At 41.2% G+C, this 24,663-nt stretch overlaps 1 protein-coding gene and 1 pseudogene across 4 annotated transcripts in view; both read right to left on the minus strand.

Moving 5' to 3' along the window:
- Positions 1–2,779: 2,779 nt before the first annotated feature.
- LOC111146780 lies at positions 2,780–3,246 on the minus strand (annotated as a pseudogene). The gene has a single exon (XR_002640560.1). The product of XR_002640560.1 is annotated as a protein Churchill pseudogene (transcript).
- Positions 3,247–16,967: 13,721 nt separating this feature from the next.
- LOC111146679 (odd-skipped related transciption factor 2) overlaps positions 16,968–24,663 on the minus strand; it is an 8,182-nt gene continuing 486 nt past the window's right edge. Inside the window, exons 1-4 of one of the 3 annotated variants that reach the window (XM_022502334.1) lie at positions 24,608–24,663; positions 19,415–20,183; positions 18,247–18,346; positions 16,968–17,395 (exon numbers count right to left, since the gene is read on the minus strand). The exon at positions 24,608–24,663 is cut by the window's right edge and continues 486 nt beyond it. In XM_022502334.1, coding sequence (XP_022358042.1) covers positions 17,321–17,395; positions 18,247–18,346; positions 19,415–20,070 — 831 coding nt within the window. In that variant the 5' untranslated portion in view covers positions 20,071–20,183; positions 24,608–24,663 and the 3' untranslated portion in view covers positions 16,968–17,320. Of the gene's footprint in view, positions 17,478–18,246; positions 18,347–19,414; positions 20,184–24,282; positions 24,329–24,607 lie in introns of those variants that run through there. The other 2 variants (XM_022502332.1, XM_022502333.1) reach the window with 2 other exon arrangements.

A 24,663-nucleotide genomic window follows, 5' to 3' on the forward strand; every position in this document is an offset into this window, starting at 1 on the left:
GTTGATACAAAAGTTGGGTATTCATCCTTTCTGATGGAGGCATAATACTCCATTGTATATATGGACCATATCTTTTTAATCCATTTGTCTATTGAAGGGCATCTTGGCTCTTTCCACAGTTCAGCATCTGTGGACATTGCTCCTATGAATATTGGGGTACAGATGGCCCTTCTTTTCACTACATCTGTATCTTTGGGGTAAATACCCAGTAGTGCAATTGCAGGGTCATAGGGTAGCTCTATTTTTTTTTAAGATTTTATTTATTTATTTGACAGACAGAGATCACAAGTAGGCAGAGAGGCAGGCAGAGAGAGGAGGAAGCAGACTCCCTGAACAGAGAGTCCGATGCGGGGCTTGATCCCAGGACCCTGGAACCATGACCTGAGCCAAAGGCAGAGGCTTTAACCCACTGAGCCACCCAGATGCCCCGGGTAGCTCTATTTTTTAATTTCTTAAGGAATCTCCACTGTTTTCCAAAGTGGCTGCACCAACTTGCATTCCCTCCAACAGTGTAAGAGGGTTTCCCTTTCTCCACAACCTCTCCAACACTTGCTGTTTACTGTCTTGTTAATTTTGGCCATTCTAACTGGTGTAAGGTGGTATCTCAATGTGGTTTTGATTTGAATCTCCCTGATGGCTAGTGATGATGAACATTTTTTCATGTGTCTGTTAGCCATTTGTATGTCTTCTTTGGAGAAGTGTCTGTTCATGTCTTCTGCCCATTTTTTTGATGTGATTATTTGTTTTTTGGGTGTTGAGTTTGAGGAGTTCTTTATAGATCTTGGATATCAGCCCTTTGTCTGTAGTGTCATTTGTGAATATCTTCTCCCATTCCGTGGGTTGCCTCTTTGTTTTGTTGACTGTTTCCTTTGCAGTGCAGAAACTTTTGATCTTGATGAAGTCCCAAAAGTCATATTTACTTCTTTATTTATGTTTTTCTTTGTCCTTATTTGTCTCTTATACAGATTAATACAGTGCTTAACACATAAAGATACTCAAATATTTGTCGAATGGCTATCAAATGAGGGAGAAGTATTGGGAAAAAAGATAAATTCAATCAGAGTAATTTCTTTGTTGCAGATATGACTTAGGGTTCTTCATAGAACCTCAGGTTGTAGAAAGATAAAACGGACTCCCCCATCCCCACCACTGACACACCCACTAGGCAAACACCTATTCCATATTCTTTTGTCCAGGCAACCTTAATCATTACCAAGAGCTCCTGTGAGTGGAACCATAGCTATATAATTCTATTGGATTGTTTCCATAAGGTTTTAGCTCAAGAAAGAAAACATGACTAGGGAAAGGAATCCTTAATTGCATCAAAAAATATGATCAAAAGCAACATTTAAGAAAAGTGTTTCCAGGGAAGAGCTGAGGATGACACCCGGTTTATAGTAATTCATTTTCCCAAACTTCAGAACATGTGATCAAAGCTGATACACATTATCTCAGGCTCAGTACCAGGGTAACTCATTTTTTTTCTTACTTTTTTTGAAGTTTTTATTCAGATGAATAAATAGATGAGGAAGAGCCAAACCTGGGCCAGCCAGGTGTAGACTCTGAGAGTCCTGCTGCCTGATCTGTAATAATCCCCCCACCTTTTTTTAAAACGAAGAAGCTGTGGCCTTTGGCACCTTGAAATTCTAGCATGTAATTCAGGTCTTTTTGAATCAACGTAGGAATATGCATGTTAAAACCTGCAAGAGGAGGACAATGAAACCTCCTCATTAAATGTGGAGGAGGTTGCAAACAGATTAGTTATTAGGCAAATCAGAGTGATACAAGTACTCCTGACAACATGTGTGCTCAGTGCTGGGATCATTCAGTTAATCTGGGCCAGGAATTTAAAAGACTCATAACCAATAAGGCTTCAGCTCTAACCAGTTAATTCTCCTTCCTACCATACCACCAGAGGAGGAAATAGGACTATGAAGTTTCTAATTCCTTCTCCCTCCTCCCATTAAGGTGTGCTAACATTGATACATTGATAATTGTTGGCAGATCTCCCAGAAAGACTGAAAATTTGCTAATTTCACTGGCATATTTGGATGAGGGAAATGAAAAATTCCTAGTGTGGAATCTGCATAAAGAAATAACAAGTGGGCTGTCTGGGTGGCTCAGTTGGTTGGTCAAGATCTTGGTCAGAATCTCAGGGTCCCGGGATCAGCCCCATGTGGGGCTCCCTGCTCAGCAGGGAGTCTGCAGGTCCCTCTCCCTCTGCCCCTCCCCCCACTCTCACGCTCTCTCTCACTTTCTCTCAGATAAATAAATACAACCTTAAAAAAAAAGAAGAAGTAATAAGCAATGTATTTTTCTGAGGAACGGAAGGTGTGGTGACACGATTTTCTAACAATTCTAAACATTTTGTGAAGTTCAACGCAAAGGTCTCATCTGTTTATATAAGAACTCTCCTCCTCCTCTCCCAAGTTTGCAACTTAGAGAAAGTAGAGGGCAGACCTAGGATCCATCATTGGAAGGTGCAACTAGGTGGGGTTTTGGTTGAGGATAAAATTTTCTAACATTCAGAGTTATCTAAAATGCAACCTGGGGTTTCGCAAAATAGTGAGTGTTCCTCCAGTCAATATTATATGAAAGATGGATAAAGACACTAAAGTTCCTTCCAATCCAAAGACACTACTATTCTTAAAGCATAATGAAGACCACAACTTTGAAAACAGGCTAGCTGTCTTGACCAGCAAACCAGTGTCCCATCACCTCTGATTCTTACCTTCTTTGATAATGTTTTCTTTTTTACTTCATTTTTTAAATGAAGTAAGACAAACCACGAGGCTTGCTGTATTATAAACCAACACAACACAGTTAGTACAGAACTGCAGAGGATCCTTAGAATAACAGAGTCATTTGTCGAGGGTCATCAGGGAGAATACTGATAGTATCTTCAGCTTTGCCACATAACAGACAGAACATGGTGTACTCCTGAAATTCATCCATGATACTGAATGTATACTCGTGCCTGGCTATTACATGATGACAATTCTTACACAGATGATCATAGGTAACTATTTCTTCTCCATCTTCCTCTTTCAAAGATTTGTTTGTGATCAGCATAAAATCCCGCTTACTACACACTGCACAGCCTGTAAAGTTCAGCAAGAAAGATCCATTTTCCAGGCAGATGTTACCCCGATTTGGATACTCCTTCTCCACACAGCCCCCACACATCCCGACGCCGTTCTCGAGGACTGTCCTTCACCGCTTCCGGGAAGACGAAACATCGCGAGAGCAAAAGGAATGTTGTCAGAACCTGAGAGGGAGGTGGGGTTGAAATGTAGAAAAAACATCATACCTCCGGAACAGCTGAAACATCTTGAACTCATACATACTCACTGTTGGATATTTTAACAGAAAATGTAAAAGTTGTTCTCTGTTTCCAAAAGGAGGAACCATGTTGGAATAAATATTCTTTGGTCACCAGAGCTGTGAGAATCCCCATCATGAGAAGAAAGCTAATTGGGAATCACCATATTACTCCACAAAACTAATTTTCAAACTTATTAAGTCTTTTAATAACAGTCTTTGAAGAAAGGCTTAAAAAATGAATTTTAATCTGATGGTTTCCAGCCATGTTACTTTTGTAATGGTATATATCATTAATAATATCAAAGAATAAGGTTTTTTATAACTTTAAATTCACTCCTGACTTTTTTAGGCACAGGTTAAATTCCTCAAGTTTTTGAACCCTATATTAATATATATGACTTTATCAATTGTACCTTAACTCTTCTTGTTTTTTAACATTTATTGAATACCTATTTTATGCCAGCCACTATGCTAGAAGCTTTCACATAATTTGCATTTGCGTAAATAGTTCTAGAGCAGTGAGCTAGAAAGTAGTTTAAATTATCAGTTTATAGGAAGGCTTCAGAGAATTTGTAAAGCTAAATAATTATGTAATAGTAATTATAATAATGATAAATATCTAGGTCCATATTGCAGTTTATATCTTTCAAAACACTTTCAAGTAAATTTCTTTATTTTTTCTCCACTTCACTCCTTTCTGGTTTTTTGAATAATAGCTTAATTGAGATATAATTCATATACTATAACCTTTACTGATTCTTAACCTTATATAAATAGTAAGAGACAAACTTGATATTAAAGAAAAGTGTTTATTTTATTGTTTATTTATTTATTTTTAAAGATTTTATTTATTTATTTGACAGACAGAGATCACAAGTAGGCAGAGAGGCAGGAAGAGAGAGAGGAAGGGAAGCAGGCTCCCTGCTGAGCAGAGAGCCCGATGCAGGGCTCGATCCCAGGATGCTGGGACCATCATGACCTGAGCTAAAGGCAGAGGCCTCAACCCACTGAGCCACCTAGGCACCCCAATTTTATTTTTTAATATTTTATTTATTTTTTAGAGAGAGAGAGAGAGAAAGACTGGGGAGGGGCAGAAGGAAGAGGAGAGAGAGAATCTTGAGCTGGCTCCAAGCTTAGTGCAAAGCCTCACATGGGGCTGGAAGCAGGGCTGGGCTGGATCTCATGACCCTGAGATCATGACCCAAGCTGAAATCAAAGTTAACTAACTGAGCTTAACTGACGGAGCCACCCAGATGCCCCTTAAGGTTTTACTTTTTAAGTAGTCTCAACACCCAAACTGGGGCTCAAACTTAACAACCCCAAGATCAAGAGTTGCATGTTCCACCAACTGAGCCAGCCAGGTACCCCAGAAAGTCTTAACTTTAAAACAAACAACTCTTCAAGAGTCCATATTTCATTAATATCTAAATTTATGTTTGTGAGATAAATTTGAAAAGAAGAAAACATTTTGAGGCAAAGTTAGAAAGACAAAGTTTAAGGAGAGAAAAGGCATCTGAGAAATAATAATAAAAGAAATACTGATGATATAATACATTTATTACATATATATGTAATGTAATATAATATATCAGGGATGTATATTATATATTATATTATATATTATAAAGATAGATAGATAGAGCAGGAGAGTACAGGGGAAGCAAGGGAGTGTGAAGCCTATAAGTTTGGTTTAGTGATTATCAACAGGGCTCATGGGGGCTTCTGAGAGAGGATGGGAAAGATTAAGAGTCTAGCTAAGTTAATTTGGAAACAAGCCAGGTTTACATGTAATAAGCTAAAGAATTGTCTAAGAGGACAGGTAATTTAAGAAGGTGGTCAAAGAAGGCTTACTGCATAAGAAGCAAAGATAAATCAAAATAGACTGGTGTCCAAAGTTTAACTCAAGGGGAACAATAACTTGCGGTATATTCTTGTGATATAAAACAAAGACAAATGGCAGATACCCTACTAATCAAAGATTCATGCTATATTTCTGTGTTCTGTGTTTTGATTCCAGTCAGAAGTGAATGATTCACCAGGAAAACCACACTGAAAAAAGGTTGCTCCTTCAACATATACTAAATAATCTACTTCTAAAGACAAATATAATTATAGGATCCAGTTAAAGTAAGGCTTCTAAAAATCACATGCAGAGAAGAAATATGGTATTGTATTTGAACTTAAAATATGATCTCTTAAATTTTACCAACTGTTCCAAGCATAAAATATAGCTAGAATTAGTGTGATGATGATCCTATTATTTGATATTCATTTTAAACTTTAGAAAACTTAAAAATCCCCAGTGGATTTTTCACATCAGAATTTATTTCACTTAGCGTTCTTTACAAAACGAAGTTGTTGATTTTACTCAAAGTGGATTTAAGCACAATATAAATAAATTAATTCATGCCACTTTACTATAATTAGAGCATGATTAATTAACCAAACGACAACAACTACTACTACTACTACCAAATGTAGGGGGAAAACTTCAAGCTCCTTTTTTTTTCTTTACCACTCTGTACTGCCAATACAGTGTATTTTCACTTTTCAACCAAATTACTCCTTTTATATTATTTTTTCCAAAGAATCAGTCAGATTACTTTTATTAAACCTGATCATATCAGAATGTGTATATGGACAATTTAGTTATAATTGAGATTTCACAAATTATCAGAATTCTGTTCACTTGTTTATATTTTAAAATTAGTGGGTGCCTGGGTGGCTCAGTGGGTTAAGCCTCTGCCTTCTGCTCAGGTCATGATCTCAGGGTCCTAGGATCAAGCCCTGCATGGGGGCTCTCTCTTAGCAGGGAGCTTACTTCCTCCCTGAACTCCCCACCTCTGCCTGCCTCTCTGCCTACTTGTGATCTCTCTCTCTGTCAAATAAATAAATAAAATTTTTAAAAAATAAAAATAAATAAAATAAAATAAATAAAATTTAAAAAATTTAAAAGTATTTTAAAATTAGTTTACCTTATTAACATTTAAAAGTTATGTACATTTATGTATACTATGAAATCTTAGTAAAAAGAGAAAATGAAAATTCTGCTTGTTTAGATACTTTGAAATTTTTAAGATACCTAAATACATACAAAAATAAACCAACATTTCTTAACCTTTTTTGAATCACAAATGTCCCTGAAATTCTGATGAAAGCTACAGCTTCTTCTTTCCAGAAACAACAACAACAACAACAACAAACCAATGTGTATATGCACATGAAATTTTGCTTACAATTTTACAAAGTTTATGGACTCTCTGAGGTCTGTCTATGGGTCCACTAGAAATCCATGAACCCTAGGTTAAGATCCTCTGCAGTAAACCCACACTCTGCTCTGGCAAGATAGAAAACTTACCATTAGAAAGTAGGACTGTTTAAGTGTTCATTCTTTAGGGGCATGTATCTGAAAGGAATGATAAAAAAAAAAAATCCCTAAAAAACTTTGGTTCAGTTATCCCTCCTGTTTAGCCTTAAAATGAGGACCAATTTCCTTTGGGTCAAACCCCAAACTCTTAGTGTCTTGACTTTCTAAATGCTTGCAACTATAGACACTTTAATGAAATCCAAATGGGTGAAATTCAACACTTCATTCTGATGCTCTTTACAGATGTTCTTAATAAGGACACTGAAGAAGTCCTTAGAAGCCTTGCTTCACACATCAACCAAGGGAAGAAAGAATTCATTGGAAAATGAAGATGATAAGTAATTCTGGAGTGTTCCTGTACCAGTCAATATCAAGGACTTACAACATAAACCTATAGTCAACTTTGTAAGTAAACATGTAGTACACAGGGGTAAAGTCTATTGATAAATTCCTGTAGGAATAGTATTAGACCATACTATCTTCTGATGTTGAATATTTAAATTCTGCTCAGAATAATTTTCCCATAAGGACCTAATTTCTTCAAAGACATCTTTAAAAAAATGAATACAGGAAGAAGCTCAAACAATCATTTTTGTCTATCATAATATTAAAACAATTACTTTAATAGAAATGAAGACAATTTCTTTAATAGAAACCTTAAAAATGCTAAGATTTTATAGGTAAAATGGATATCATAACACCATCTAAGTAGCTTAGGTCACCATAATCATTCTGTTCTTCTGCTCCCTTTGTTTGCCAACAGTGGATAAAAGCTCACCTGATATTTGGCTTCAAAGCTCTGAATAGAATAGTTGCAGTCTGGGAAATTATTTCCCTGACCATTCTTTGAGACCATCTGGAGAGAAGGGTTTGCACACTTAGATGGACACAAAAACTTATGTTAAACATTTTTATCATATCATACGATTTTGCAACTCTGAAGTGAAAAAATACTCAATTTGTCTGACAAGATATTAATGTTATGGGCTCTTACAATTTTCAAGAGTTGTGTTGGCTTTACAGGAATGTGTGGAAGTAAGGCACAGTAATCTGAAAGGAAAGATCAGAAAGAAAGGTACTCAAGATTTTGCATTAGATTAGTCAGACTTGTGAATTCTGATCCAGAACCTGTCATTTTATTTCCTATAGAGCCTTAGGCAATTTACTTCACTCCATGACTACTCCCTCATTCATCTCTTTCTTCACCCATGAAATGAAGAAAATGCTGACCTACCTAATAAAAAATTGTGTAAATTTAATGTCATATCAAAAATACTCAAATAATTTTAAAGCTTATTCAGTTAAGTTTTAGCATTTGACACATTTGTAATTTTTATCTTATATCTTAATTAGAGATGGCTACAAAACAAGTGTGAGACATTGTCAATGTGTTTGTGCCTAACACCATCAATAATTAGAATAACATTAAGTTAGGGAGAAATATAGGTATTTGGGAAGGCAAGACTCTACAAGAGGCTTGAATCTCAGGCAAATCACTTCACTTTTCTTTACCTCAACGGTCTCATCTTCAAATGGGGTCCTAATCAATATCCGTTTTTGTGTATTCACATTTTTAAAAAATGTAGCCTCTTTCCAAGTAGAATATATCTCCAAGGGTGTAGAGAACTTGCTTCTCTGGTAAACTAGTATATTTCTAACATCACAGAGTAGCTGCTCATTAAATATCAATATTAAATAGTTCCTAAAGTCCTTTTCAGCTCTAAAATCAGATTCTTTTTTGGAAAAAAAAAGGCTTATTATGAAAATTTCTAAGCATATAGAAAAGTATAGAGATGAATATAATAAGCCCCTACATATATCACTCAGCTTTGTCAAGCCTTAACTATCTCAATATTTGCTTCAGATGTCTTTGAGCAATAAAATGTAAATACAATTGAAGTCCCCCTTCCATGTGTACCATTCCCTAATTTCTTTTGTCTTTCTCCCCAAAGATAACCACTATCCAGAATTTAATGTTTATTATTTCCAAGAATGATTTATACTTTTACTATATTCATCATGCCTGTATCATGCCTTCAAACTTTACATGAATGATACATACTTGCCCATTCTGCAGCTTGCTTTTTTGGTTAAGTTATTGCCTTTTTTCCTTTTCTTTTCCTTTGTTTCTGTGACCTGGGCAGGAAATCAAGTTGTCAAGAGCATCATCTTTCTATTTCTAACCTTTTCTAACTCTAAACCCATAGAATTGGGGAAGAATCCTTCTAGAAGTCAAGAAGATTAACATAAAATAAGGAACTTTCAGACAGGATCTAGATGAGAACTACATAAAAACATGACCAGGTCCTGTCATCACATTATATTTATAACACTTCACTGTCAATATGTGATGTTGCAAAAACACGGTGCCACATGATAAACATTGCAGACGTCTGTGAATGCGTCCCTGAGAGCTTAGGGTGATGGGCCAGTTCACAAGTGAAACAATTTTTTGGATAGAGAAGTACTGACTTTTTAGACCCTAGCAAAATAATGGGAAATGTTCAATTTTGTTCCATAGTACCAATCGAACTATTGCTTACATGCCTTAAATAGGCAAAACATCTATTAGTGAAACTTAATGTTCCAAATGCTGGATCTTGGGGTACCTGGGTGGCTCAGTTGGTTAATTGGTTGCCTTTGGCTCAGGTCGTGATCCCAGAGTCCTGGGATTGAGTCCCACATGGGGCTCCTTGCTCAGTGGGGAGACTGCTTCTTCCCGTCCCTCTACCAGCTGCTCTGCCTGCTTGTGCTCTCTCTGTCTCTGTCAAATTACAAAAAAGAAAGAAGGAAATAAATAAATAAATAATAAATAAATGCTGAATCTTGTGCAATTCGTTTAGCCTTGAATTTCAGATGATCTATTTGGAAAGCCAAGTTGTGGGAAAAACTTCTGTCTTGCACTTTATATTAAACAGCTACTATATTTCAACAGATATTTTCTCATTCAATCAACATTAAAATACAATAAAAACTATGAGAGCATTTGTATTACCTACTTAATGTAGTTTCTTTTTCCTAAATTTTTGTTTGTTTGTTTGTTTAAATAAAGGACACAGGACAAGAACAGTACAGTTTCACTGGGAAGTTTACCTTGGTAAAAAGACAGGAGCTATTACATTCTATCTTGTCAATGATCCATGGATAATGGGTCACCAGGGGATTTAAGAACTGTATCTTTCAGTTCTTGCCAGGGAGGTATATCAGTGTGCACTGATGTGAACCATAATATGACACACCTTGAAGAATCTTCAAAACCCTCAGGCACTCTCTCAGCTGCTGTCATGAAGATATGGGACTAAAGGTTTGTCAGTTAAGGTTAGCATTTTGTAAATAATTTCAGTAACAGAATAGTTTTCCTATTTCTTATGTTAAATTCTAATGAAAAGAATTAATCTTCAGGCTTAGAAGTCTTTAGACTTTTTTTTCTTTACCTTAGAGGAATATCTGCTTATGCTGATATGGGAAAAAAGATCCAATCTATATTGTTCTATTTTTAAGTGTGTGTGGGGTGGGGAGAAGTTTACAAAATAGTATTATGTTTTTACATATACACTTGCCTTTGCATATCAACAGCAAAATGTCCAGAAAGACATACCAAAAATTCCCTCTGGGGAATGGAACCAAGAGGGTCATTAGTGGGCGTGAGGAAATAAGAGACTTCTGCTTTCTATACTTCTATATTGTTTGAATTTTTTACAATAAGCATGATTGTTTTCATCAACCGAAAATTATAAATAAATATGTCTTCTTTTCAATGAAAAAACTTACTCTCAACCAACAGTCACCTGAAGAGCCCCTAAAATTTCAGAAGTTTTAGAAAACAGATGCTATGACAGTTTGAAGTAGAAATTAATTTGTAAACCTACATTATTTTTACTTGGTTAATAACATTTGATGGGAGAGAAATGATATGATTTCTTGGCATTTTCTAGCTTTTGTGAAGTAAAATACTTACCTATCAATGCATTTATGCTTACCTCAATGAGAAACATAAATTTTACGAGCTGGAGAAGACCTTATTATGTAGTGCCAACTCTCATTTTACAGGTAAGAAACTGAGTCTCGAAGATGTTAAATGTTTTGTCCAAAAACAATTCCAGACCTTAAAAAAATTAAATCCATCTTCTGACTTCGTGTCCATAGCTCTTTCCATCATAAAATGGCTACCTGCTTTGAAATTGAAGTGTAATAATAATATAAATAATCTAAAAAACTACTTTCTTTAGCTCTGATCTTAAAACCAGCACAAACACACACCTCAGCAGAAGCATTACTCATAGCAAATTAATGTTCTTTGTACAGAAGCTGAAGTAACAAGTCATTCGGTGACGATATTTCAATCTACTAATGGAAAAGAGAATCATTTTTACCTCTTGGTGATTTTCTCATCTTAATGGATCATTACATTCTCTTTATTCTCCTGTCTCTTTAAATTAGCAAGTGGATTAAGAGAACAAAGAAGAACAAAGATATAAAATACCAAAGCCAAAGATGTCTATTAATGTGAAAAAGAAAAATCTAATTTGGAGACAGCAACAATAGAAAAGAAAAGTACATAGAGAGACCATGGAAGAGTAATAAGAATCAAGGCAGAGGAGAATTTCACCACTTCAAGGACAGTGAGTAAATAAGTAAAGAAAAGTGGGTTGAAATTTGTTTTATGTTTATTACAGTAGGCACACAGTAAATGGCTGATGGATAAGATAAAGGGAATGATGGTGTCAAAGGCTAAGGCAGAAGTTCTCAGTCTACGTTACACATAAGAACTACCTGAAGGCTTTGTTTAAAATACAGAGTCCTGAGTCTTTATCACCAGGAATTCCAAGTCATCCACTGGATTAGGAGAGCCCAGAAACAAGTACCCTGGAAAATTGTAATGATCACACCTGGAGGAACATTGAGCCAGAATTATTAACGCTCTCACAAGGAAGAAAACAACCAACCAGAGTACAGAAACCTAAAGAAGAGAAGAGAAACAACAGGAAAAAGAGTTTTGAATAGAAATCAAAGAAGAAAGAAAAGGAACTAGAAAGTAAGGATGTAAATAAAGTAAAGAAATGGTTTAGAAGAAGTAAGAGGGTATATGCAGTTGTGTGTGAAAGGAGACAAGCAAAGGGGCTGGTCAGAGGCAATGAAGCAAGATGAAAAAAAATAGTGGGGAAACAAAGAATTTATCTTGAATTTTAAAAAATAATGTTTATGACCCTTTCCTTTAGAAAATTAACACATGCCTACTGTGGGAGAGTTGAAAAGAAAAGGAGAAGAAAACCACACCCTTAGTTTTTTACTCACGAATAACTGCTATTAACAATTTGGTGTATTTTCTGTTAGTCTTTATTTCCATTTAGATTTTTCAAGATTTTGTTTATATAGTTTGGGTAATATTGTATATGCCACCAAATACCCTTCTGTTATAACGTAAGCATCCCCTAACATAAGATTATCAACAGAAACTTCATTTTTAACATCTGCTTAATATTCGCAATACTCAGTTCTCCATTCTTACTTGCTAACAGAACTCAGGTTTGTTGTTTTGGTTTTTGTTTTGTTTTGTTTTGTTCTTCAGGCAGTCAAGGGCTTCAGGGAAGGCTGGCTCCATTTCTATGCTTAGAAGATGAGTTTTATTTAGTCTAAATCAATCATAGGATAATTCTATTGTCCTTGTCAGTAACCGGCTGAGGGAGGAGCAGGTTGACCTAATTTTGACCAATAAGCTATAAGGGCAAGTCTACAGGTTGGATTTTTTTAAAACTATTTTATTGATTTATTTTGAGAGACAGAGAGAGCGAGAGAGAGAAAACGAGTGAGGGGAAGGGGCGGAGGGAGAGGAAGAAGTAGACACACACACACACACACACACACACACACACACACACACACACTGAGTGGGGAGACAGATAGAGGCTCAATTCCAGGACCCCGGATCATGACCCGAGCTGAAAGCAGATGCTTAACCTACTGAGCCACCCAGGCAACCCTACAGGTTGGATTTATGCCAGATCCTTAGTTCTGAAAACGTGATACAAGGAACAGATAAATCCTTTTTCTGCCCATGAAGTGTCTGTGAAAAGGAAGCACTAGAACGGGTGGTTGGAGCTGTTGGAACTATCTCGTGGCCATGAAGGGAGGCAGTTTACACACAAAGATGGAAGACAAGAGAAGTAAGAACTGGGCTCTGGATGATCTTGTCACTCCAATTAATTATGCATCTCTGGACGCATCCTTGAGACTTCTTGTAATGTCAGAAAATAAATCCCCTATTGTGTAAGCCCCCTTTAGTCAGACTCTCTGTTTGCAATAGAAAGTTATACCTAATAGTGGAGTATATGCCTAGTGTATAACTAGTATAATGCTATACATAATGGATACAGCATTATAATTTACCAACAGTTTCCTATTGTAGGCTAATTGTGTTACTTACAGTTTTTCACTATCATTTGTTGCCTTGGATAGTTATATAGAAAAAGTTATATAGCTTAGATGATAACACAATTTGTGTTGAGGGGGACAAGTAATAAAGAAACAGGAATGAACTTGAAATAGCTCAGGTCATCAAAGCTGAATCATTCTGAATCTCCACTCCCTTTATTGCTCATTGCTGTCAGCAGAAGTGGCTGTCAGTGGAAAGTTACATTTCTGAAGGAAAAATTGGGAAATACAGTCTCAACATAATATACTAATAAAGGTGAACACAAATAATCCTCCAAAATACAGAAGTTATTCCTGTTTGCAATGTTATATGATTTCATCAATTTTTTGTCTTTTATTATTATTATAATAATATGAAAATTACTTTGGAAATAGGAAAGTTAGCCCGTTATGCCATGGCAATACCCTTCTTGTATTAAAATTTGCTGTAGTTTCTCTTCTGTTTAATCCAAATGCATATAGTCTATCATGTTGACAGTATTCAAGAAGTAATGTCCTAAGTGCCTTCAGAATTAAAACTAGGGCAAGGGTACCTGACCGAACATGACTTAAGTGAAACGGTTCAAATGTCTATGCTAACATCTGACAAATGAACAGTAGAAGAAACTCCCAGTATATGTTTCTGATTTCATCGTTAGTAGTGACCAGGCCTATTTATAATTGAAAATTTTAGATTTGTTTGCTTTTTAAACATTTACTTGTCTTAGAGTTAAATTTTGGAAAGCTTCCTCATGTAAAAAGAGGATATGCCTGCGCAAAATAGCAATTTTAATTACTGCAATTAATTATAAAGCACTAGTACTCTGAAGACCTACATTTCAATACTAGCATCAATAAGTGCTCCTAACACACATTCATAATTTCACATTAATAATTGATTACAATATAATAAATTTTAGATGTTATTTTTTAAAATCCCACACATGGATTGCAAAATAAGATTAAAGTCACAGCTCAATACTTAACTGCTGTACATGAAGTTCTTCAGCATTGTGGTTATGACTCGTGATATTTCCCATTCTTGGTCTCCAGCCAGGAGTATTGATTCATGAGTTGACCATGGTAGATGGTGTAAGGAAAACACAGGCTAATCTAAAACTCAAATAATGACTCTTCTCTAAACCAAACCAAACCAAACCAAAACAAAACAAAACAAAAACCCACCAAAAGAACCCTCAGTAGATTAATTTCATAAGCTACCAGATACCATTTCCCTTATGATACATTTTAAGTTTTTCTCACTTAAGATTCATTTCCTGCGTACTTGAACATTCTAAAGAAGAAAACAAAACTCTGAATTTGGAGAGGAAGGAGCCCACTGTTCAAAAGTTCCCCTGAGATCATGACGACTTGTGGAAAGAGCGTGTTCACTTAGATCACTTTCTAAGTCTAGATGGATGCTGGCTATAAGAGTGCAGAATGAAGGGAGCTATTAAATTAAGCCTTGTTATAGATTTTTTAGAAGATTTTATTTTTTTATTTGGGAGAGAGAGCACCAGTTGAGGGGAGGGATAGAGGGAGAGAAGGAAGCAGACTCCCCGCTGATCAGGGAGCCCCAAGTGGGGCTCCATCCCAGGACCCTGGGATCATGACCTGAGCTGAAGGCAGACCCACTTAACTGACTAAGCCACCCAGGCAACCCTAGATGTTTAAGTTATCTAACTAGTCAAGATTCTAAAAGGTGTATTTGTTAAATTAATGATGGTATAAACAAATTCATGTTAACTTTTGAAATAGTGTGTATCTGGGAATAGGAACTGCTTTCTTCAATTTATTTTTTCCTCATTCACTTCAGATTCCCATTTTTTCAACTAAAATAAATGCAGAGGAACCATATTCTGGTTATTCTGATGTACATATCCTTGTGACAGTGACTTCACGGATATGCCTGAGCTTGATAGTGAGCAGGGGTCTTTGATATTTGGACTGAACCCTGTGCAATGGAACTCTGCAGCTTGTAGTCAGTTGGGGTGGGTGGGGAAGCGAGACTGACTACATGGAAAATGCCTGCAGGATTAGGGGAGCTCTAGGGACAGTCAATGTGTAACCCTGCCCTAAAGTATTCAGATCTTCTGTGCCAAGGTGGGCAGGATCTTGAGAGAGTAGAGGTAGGGAGGTCACTGAGTTAATTCTGCACAAACACAAGAAAACAAACAAGAATTTCAGTCTTCTAAATACCACACACACATGCACCCTCACACTCCTTCCCTGCCCCCTCTCCTCGGTGAAGGTCTGGGCCCATCCCATGTTGAGAAATGCATTTGTGTGAGCATTAGACACACAGGCTTGGTGAGTGGACACTTTGTTGGAAAGAATACATCTCTCATGAGAAGCAGAAGTGACTTCCAGCCAGCTCCCCTGAGAACAGAGTAAGCATTGAATCTGGAACACTTTTTGAAATCTCTTTGTAAGTTGTACTGAAAAAGGCACTGGTGAAAAATTTGGAGTCTAGTCCTTAAATCCCCATGTACCGGGGCGCCTGGGTAGCTCAGTGGGTTAAAGCCTCTGCCTTTGGCTCCGGTCATGGTCTCAGGGTCCTGGGATCAAGCCCCACATTGGGCTCTCTGCTCAGTGGGGAGCCTGCTTCCTCTTCTCTCTCTCTCTCTCTCTGTCAGCCTTTCTGCCTACTTGTGATCTCTCTGTCAAATAAATAAATAAAAATCTTAAAAAAAAAAAAAAGTAAATCCCCATGTACCGTTCTGGAGAATTCTAAAGTACAAACATAGGATGTGTTACCCTAAACATAAACATGCCATCCAACACAAATATAAAAATGAAAAAAAAAATCCGAGAGTACCGAATTCACCCTTTTGTTCAGTATTAAGCCTGTGAGTACCTACTAGGCCACTGGGCCACGAGTTCCTCTGATGTTCTTCCTTTAATTCTAGTTATTTCCCTTCCAGCCTCTGCCTAGTACTACAGTTTATCTGTGTCCAAAACCTTCCACCTAAATCCTATCCAGGTTGTCTGTCATGATATTAGTGTCACATTCCCCAGGAACCATCTGGGAAAGGTTGAAATGCCTCAGAAGATTATTATATGCTTGCCATGAGTTCTATACAGAGTACCTATACTTCTGGCATTTTCCCAGGGGTCGAAGGCCAACCAGTGACAAGAGACTTTGCAAGTGACCCAACTCACTTTGCTTTGCAGAGAAAGCTGAACCTTCTAGAAGAAAGCATCTCCATCCTAGGAAAAATATATTTTCACAGCTAAGTAGTTCCTCTTTTCTCCTCTTATCTGCTATCTTCTGAAGGTTGTACCTTCCTGCATTCTTCTATAGGAGGATTATTAGGCTTCTCTCCTGAAACCAGGATAAAGTCTCTGTCTATAGTGCTAAATCATACTGTTCAAAGTCTAATGGTAAGAGAAGTTGTCCATCGTAAACTTTGACACTAGGTCAGGGACTTTTCTCACCTTGTGCTTTCAGGCAGGGCAGTCTTGGAGTTGGGTGCTATTAACAATGATCATTATATTGTTTTTATCTGAAGGAATAATCCACAAAGAATTAGAATAAACAAAAGGGAATAAAACCTTAAGGGTATCAATTTTAATATTTTCGAAAAACAAAAATTCCAATTCCAAACCATCTAATTCCAAAATGCCACAATACAGAGAGGGAAGAGCTGAAGCTTCAGTAAAAGAATTGTGAAAAGTCTTACTTTAAAAACTTAGGGATAGAGAACACCCTCTATACTGAATATTTTGGAGGCATCCTACTCTTCCAGAACCCAGAGGAGAAGCAGCAGTTAAATAGCAAGACACTTTTGCCGAAGTGTTGAAACAAACAAGAAGGAGTTTTATTTTGGAAATACACTCTTTAAAGATAAATTTGGCTTCCATTTTCCATATCTAGGTGCATCCAACAAGATACAAAAACAAACAAAACAACAAAACAAAGACCCACGACATTATGTACAGAGCTCTAAAATGAGCTGTGAATATCTACAAGAACTAGCATATGCTCTTTGTGAAGGGATGTACTTGTGTGGCTTTCTACAGTTCTCAGTCCTCGAGAAGAAGGGTTAACTCCCCGGGGCTGCAGGTGCGGCTGCAGCAGGGGAAGAGCTGGGGTCTGTAAGGGGTTGGGGGGTGCAACCCCTGGGTGGGAGGCGTGGAGAGGTGTCTGGGGAGGGGAGCAGCGGCGGCATGGGACACATCCTGGGCTTCTCTAGAAGTCCTGCCGCGGGGTGTGAGTCAGGCTGTGCCGCCGCAGATCACAGTTTCGCCTGAACACTTTGCCGCACTGCTCGCAGCTGTAGGGCTTGATGTCTGTATGGGTGAGAAGGTGAGTTTTCAGATTACTTCTCTGATTAAAGGTTCTTCCACATGTGGGACATTTGTGTGGAGATTCCTGTTCAGATGTGAAGCAAGCAAAGGATTAATCCTTCACACCACCACCGCACCCTTCTCAATAGTTTCTGTCTTATCGGTATCACAAGCGTTAACATAACACACCCACGACAACAAAAGAGGGGACTTGCAGGAACAAATCTGGCTCCTAATCCTCCAATCTCAAAAACACACGCGCAGGCACACACAAGGGCCCGGATTACACTGATAACTGCTGGTGGCCACCCCGGTGGGCTTTGTGATTTCCAGGTCTTTACATTTCATCACCGTGTCACAGGCAGGAAAAGGAGGAAGGAAAAACTCTAATCCTCTCTTAAGGAACGACATTCTCCCGGGCAATAAGGCTCCTCTTTGCTGGAAAATTAAACTATTCCTCAATGTTCAGAAAACTACAAATTATGAGGCCCCTGGGAGAAAGAGCATATGGGATTTCACCATGCCTCCATTATCAAAATTACCTTTATTTCCTCCTAAACACGAAAGCTTTAAATGCAGGGCAGATCAGATGGGGAAAAAATTAATTCTAAAATTAGGATTTAGAATACAGAGAATGGTCTTTTCTTTAAGAAAAATATAATCATGTTTTGTGTTAAGTAAGATTAAATTTGGGGGGGGGATTATAAAAAGTTGAGTGCTGTTTTCCCCACCTAGAAAACTAAATCTAAACAGAGCCTTTTAAGAGAAAGAGCCTGCCACGAAACACCTTTGTAAGGAGAAAAAAATCATAAAACGAAACCAGCCATTGTCTTTAAACAAGAAAACAAACTTACCTGCATATGTAAAGTTTTGTGAACTGCTAGAGTTCTAGACTGACAAAATCCTTTCCCACACTCCTGACATTTGAAAGGTTTTTCTTTGGAATGGATATACCTGCAAATCAATATAAGGTTTCATTGAAATGGTTTTATGACCACAGTGAGGAGTTTCTTTTGACAGTTACTCAAGAGGAAGTCGTGAGAAGACAAAAGAAACGGGAGTCCCATTATTTATGTTTTCAGATTGTATTTTTTCCCCCTGTGTAATTCTGTTTATGGTTAACCTCAACTAACAGATTCTTCCAAACATTCACCGGAGGCTGACTTTATCTACACTTGATCGCCCTCTCTGGCTGTATTCTGGAGCTCAAAATCCTGCTGAATGTGTCCTTCCTGGTCTCTTCGGCTTTCTTTGGTACTTAAACTGGCCAAATCAGGACGTTAGGCAAGGTCGAATTCAGGGCAACTGATTTTAGCAAATCCCTAAATAGCCACGGAAGATCCCAACCGAAGTCCTAACCCTGTGGAACAGCAGGCAGAGTCCAGAGAGAAGATAAACCAGCCCTTCTCCTGGGAGGTTTTCACCCAATGAAAACACTTACGTTATAGTATTTCTTCAGTTGCCGTTTAGGAATGCAGAGTTTAAGGTCGTGGAAGGGTTGTGGGGAGCTGTTTCTAAATTCAGTGATCTCAAGACCCTCATAAATAAAATAAAATAAAGTTTGCCTTGGCAGGCTCTGGGGTGCATCTGGGGGTGGGGAGATAGTGAAGGGAGGGAACCCAGTGAAGGTGGCCTGAGAACATTAGAAATGGTCTGACTGCAACCCAGACTAATACCCACCATGGGGAGGTCTTTGGGGTCCCTGGGCTGTACCCGCTCCACCTCCTCAACAGCAACTGGGAGAAAACTGGGAAACAGATCTCAGGACCAAGGCTAACCCACAAGATTGCAACTGCCCAAGGATGAGAAAAGGCCCTCCCGCATTCCAAACAAGGACGCGGGTAAGAGACAGAGGAAGAAGAAGGTAAAGGTTGGGGGTTAGTTGTAGCTGGCGGGGGAGGGCCTTGGGGGATATAGTCTAGTTCAGAGGGGATTTTAGTGACCCCTGGAATGTCTCTCAGGACTCAGTACTCTGGACAAAGTCCTTTTCCCTTCCGAGGCCAACCTCTTTCCCCACCTCACCTGTGATCACGCAGGTGATCTTGCCTCCGGAAGGCCTTGTGGCAGATGTCACACGTGTATGGCCTCTCATCTGTGTGGGTCCTCTCGTGGATGAGCAAGTTGTAGGATTTGGTAAAGTGTCTGCCGCAAAACTTGCAGATAAACTCTTTTTTCGTTTTGGAGGGCAACCTCCCTCGGGAGGGCTTTCTGTCCGGAGTCAATTTACTGAGCCCCGAGATGGGGCTACCCAGCCCCGGGCTCAGCTTGGTCAGGTCTCCCATCTTAGGGGGATCCTCTTGCGTGGCGGCCACCGCCAAGTTGGCAAAGTCAAAACGGGGCCGGTCCTTGTGCAGGGCTGGGAGGACGTGGGCAATGGCTCCCTGCTTGGGGTGGAAGAGGTGGGTGGTAAAGGGCAGAGCCGGGAAAGGAAATCGTGCGTCCACGAGGCCCTGCGCCGCCGCCATCTCGGTGATGGTGGAGCGGGTGATCTCGTGCACGTTGGGGTACCCCAGTGTCCAGTGGTTCATGTGCATGGTCTGCACGGCGCTGAGACCGTACAGGCCCTGCAGGTGGTCCACCGCGGCGGGGAAGGTGTTCACGGCCTGCAGGAAGGAGTAATTGGTGAGCTGCAGCGACGGGTGGAGCGGGATGGGCGCCGGCAGGGCCTTGCTCCCCATTCTCCCGGCTGTTGGGGGGCGGAGGGAACCGCCCCTTTCTTCCAGGACTCAGAGGCAGGTGGGCGAGGGGCTCCGGTGAAAACCCAGAGAGGCAACAACACGCAGAGCAAACCCTAAAAATGGCAGGGGAAGAGAGGGAGAGTTGTGACTATTATCTAAGCCCCCTCGGCCCACCCTTTGGTGCCAAGGGTTACCACACCTTCCTTCAAAGTCTTCCCACTCTACTCCAGGGTCCCCAAAAGGAGTGGTGAGGCAACAGCAGAGTGCCTGCCAGGCGAGTCTGCACCAAGCTCGGCCCCGGGGCCAGGGTGTCAGACGCGGCAGGAAGTGGCCTTCTGGCGAGAGGGTGTCCCGCGCCCCAGCAGCCTTTATGTGGGCGCCCACAGGAAGGTCAGAATGCCAGCACGCAAGGAACGGAAGACCCGGGCCTCGGGAGAAAGAAAGGTTGGGGGGTGCGGGGGAGGAGTCCTGCAGCAGAGGCAGCACCCACTTCACCCCAACCACCCCACCCTGTGCGGAGAAGCTCGGGCAAATCCGACGGCCGAGACGCCAGCACCTGCAGGCCTGTGGCCCAGTCTCTGTTCCCGGGGCGCTTCCGAGCTCCCCGGGGAACGACGCGGAGGGTCCCTCCTAGCCGTGGTGCTGCTCCTCCTGCAGCGCCCCCAGCCCGCTGCCCCGCCCCGCGGTCGCCTTTCCCGCGCTTACCCCCGCCACGCCGCGGGTGCAGGAGCTCAGCCCGGGTGCGCTCTGTGCTGCAGGGCCCTCGGGCCCTCGGAGGGGCCAGTCTCGCCCCGCGCTGACCTCGGAGGTTTTCTTTTTCCTTCCTCTGCCTTAGTCCCATTTATCAGCGGTGACGGGCCGCAGGAAAGAAAAGTGACACCTCGAGGGCCGGGTTCAGCCTGGAATTGCCCCCTCCTCCTTCCCAGGGGCCGTTCCCTCCCACCCCCCACCAAGATCCCTTCCAGATGGTTCAGGCTCCCAGGGGGTGAGTTGGGGTGGTGTGGAATAGGGGTGGGTGGGCGGAGAACCTCCCTGAGGCCCGAACCCCTTCTCCCAGACTGAGCGCCAAGCTCTAGAAAGGCTGGAGAGGCTTCCCAGCCTGGCATTAGGAGCCGCTCCTGCACCGGTGAGGCCTCCGGGGAAGAGCAGAGAGGAGTGGAGGGGAGAGTAGGCTCCCTGAGGAGGCACAGGAAAGGGGGCAGCCGGGGAGCCACAGCGATAGTTCGAGCAGGTACAAGGCGTCTTTGACTACCAGGAGGAGGGTCGTTTATCTGCTCGGAGACGTGGGCGGCCTGGGGCCTAAGCAGGGTGCAAGCACTCGCATCTCTCTGCCCCCCAAATAACAACAGAGAGGTATGATTTCAGACCCAGGTTCCCCAGGACACCTCACCTGCATTCAGGGTGGGCCCACCTTTGCCCACTTCAGCTGCCTTTTAGCAATGGTTCTGCCAGCGCTGCCGACCTGGGCCTTGCCTCTGAGGGCAGCTCCCCAGGTGCGGGACTCACAGCTAAGTGCTTTCTCTGGAAAGGGGCCGGCAGGCCGGTTAGAGCCAACGACCTTTCAGTCTGGCTTTTGAACCCAGCGGGAAGCTGGGAAGGTTTGTCCAGTCTCTAACCCTCATCACCTACCCCTTTACATGTCTGAATCTTCTATAGGGCGCTGTGAAGTGTTGCCCGGGGCTCCTAGGGCTGACTTGGGGGACCGTGCTAATGACACAGCGCTCTGACAAGGCAGAATTTGGTAGTCTCAGTGAGGCTCACACCTTCTCTCCCTCCTCTTCTGTTTGGAATGCTCAGAGACAGGGATTTATTAATGAACCGCTTCTGCCTGGTGGTATTTGGTCTGGGAGTTCAGACTGGGAGTTAATGAGAGGTGTGTAACCGTCAGAGGGGCTCAGTCAGACCATTCAACCAAAACTGTAAACCTCCATTAGTAATAAACTTTCCCACCACAAATCACGATTCATTTTTGTTCAGTGGCAACCCTCAAGCCCTCCTAGAAAGGCAGGGGGAAAAAGGTACCAACATTCCTGGTAATCTATCTGTTTATTTCCTCTTCCATCAAAAATAATAAGTTATGCTTTTATTTCCTTCTTTTTGTGTAATGAGGATTTTCCAGAGAGTCAAAATATTATCTTCTCCCTAGAGTTAAAAAGTGGTCTCCCCCATAGAGAGGAAACTGAAATTAATATTTGGGTGTATTCTCAGGCTAGATTTCTTAGAAATAAATACAGGAGGCAAAGTATGACTCCTACCTCTGTTATGGGGGGGGGGTGGGGAGAGAGGGTGTCAATTGGAGGAATATCCCACCTGTGATCTCCATTTTACGTGCACAAAGTGAAATCTGCCTAAACATTACATGTTAATTCTGCCAGCAGAAAGTTGAGTGCCATCTCCCTTCCCTTTTCTTCAAATGGTTTATAACACAAAAATTAGCAACTCTATTACAGTTCAGCTCAAAGTGGCACAAAAGTGTATCTCATAGTAAGTTTTCATTTTAATTTGCAGGACAGAGATCTTCTTCATAGAGGAACAGCAAACCATTGGTGACTTCAACGCTTTTAGAAATAGAACAACTCTAAATATTCACCAAACACTTTTGCCATAAATAATTACAGAATTTAGATTTCCACTCTTCCACTGAGTTGCTGGAAATGTATGTCAAAAGATATTTTAAGTCCATGCAAAAGATCTAAAGTACTTTCGTTTTGTCTAGAGTTGAGCATGTAATTCCCACACTGAGTTTCAGGCAGTAACAGCGGTCATCATCCTTTGCTGTCAATTTTCCGCTACCCCTTTTCGGACCATTGGTTACTTTTAATTTTACAAGGAAAGAACCAATGAAGACATTAATATTTCAGTGGAACTGAGACTAGTTTTCTCTCATCAGTCTTCTTCACAGGGATTCCCAGGCATGTACAGAAGTTTTGTAAAATTTAGTTCACTGGTTGTCAACAAGTTAAAAAAAGTGTACATAACTAATTTCAGTTCAGTGACGCTTTCAAAACATTGGAGAAAAAAAGGTACGCGGTAATTTGATAGAGTATTGCTCTTTGGTAATGCTGTTATTACACTGAGTTATCTAAAAATAATATACAGTCAGGGGTCATCTGCTAAAACCTGTGTGTTGGTGTGAGAGAAATGACTGATGGATCCATAGACTCGCTGAATTTCAGCCCAAGCCACGGTGGAATTTTGCATAAGTCAGAGCGAAAGTCTTAGTAGATATAAGGAGATCATTTAAAAAGTAATAATGATGGCCAGCTTGCATCAGGTGAACAGAGGAAAACGGCCGCGAAGTTCCTGCCCCTTCGCAGCGCCTCTGCCTTCCCAAGGAGTTAATTAAATTAAGATGCCTTCCGCATAATCTGGGTTCTGTTTCTCTCAGCTCCCTCGCTCCCCCTGCGTGAGTAATTTTCTTGTTCTGCTCGGGACTGCAGTTCGTTCAGCAGAGAAAGTAGCTGTCTGTGCCGTTTCGCTGCGGGAAACGCCAACCCTCTTTTGTTCTCTGCTAACAGGTAGGGAGACAGATCTCGCGCTCCCTCCACAAACACCTTTTTTCTTCCTCCTTCCTGCAACCACCAGTCCTTTCTCTGTAGCTCTTACTCGAGAATTTAAGCGTTTAAACCCCAGGGGAATTTGCCTTCTGCTCCACCCCCCCCCCCCCCCCCCCCCCCCCCCTTCCCCCGGGCTGGGGGGGGGGGGGGGGGGGGGAATCAAAAGGCCAGCAACAAAGTTGGAGAAATTGCCTAGGTCTGAACTATTATTACTTCCTTCTTGAAACGCGCCGGCTAGGCAGGCACTGTGAGCCCCGGCGCGTTGGCGCTCCGCTGCGCTGCCACGGCTGCCCCGGGACGGGTGGACCAGGAATACTACGGCCCCGTCGGAAAGACCACGGGATCAGGGGGTTTTATCTCAGCGTACGTCGATCAGCTTTTATAAGAAGCCTTGCTGAATGCTTAGATTAAATGTCGCAAAACAAAACTAAAATCAGTACATAAAAGTGTGTGTCCTTAAGTGTTAGGCGGGAGTGGAGTGCGGGGGGATCCGATACAGTGAGAAACACAATGCCCCAAGGTTGCATCCGTATGATTTCTTTTCACAATTTCTGAACGTGCGGCACGCCTGACCGAGAATCTGAGCGTCCCCTGCACCCCCTGCACCCTTTCTTCCTTAAGGCGGCTGCAGCTCCTTCCCAGAGCGGACACTCACCTCCCTCTGAAGGGTCCGCCCGGGCAGCGCCGATCAGACCCGGCCCAGGTGGTGAGAAGCCTTGCTGAATGCTTAGATTAAATGTCGCAAAACAAAACTAAAATCAGTACATAAAAGTGTGTGTCCTTAAGTGTTAGGCGGGAGTGGAGTGCGGGGGGATCCGATACAGTGAGAAACACAATGCCCCAAGGTTGCATCCGTATGATTTCTTTTCACAATTTCTGAACGTGCGGCACGCCTGACCGAGAATCTGAGCGTCCCCTGCACCCCCTGCACCCTTTCTTCCTTAAGGCGGCTGCAGCTCCTTCCCAGAGCGGACACTCACCTCCCTCTGAAGGGTCCGCCCGGGCAGCGCCGATCAGACCCGGCCCAGGTGGTGAG

Source organism: Enhydra lutris, unplaced genomic scaffold (genome assembly GCF_002288905.1).
Source record: "Enhydra lutris kenyoni isolate GAN:26980312 unplaced genomic scaffold, ASM228890v2 scaffoldscaffold14, whole genome shotgun sequence".
Lineage (NCBI taxonomy): Eukaryota > Metazoa > Chordata > Mammalia > Carnivora > Mustelidae > Enhydra > Enhydra lutris.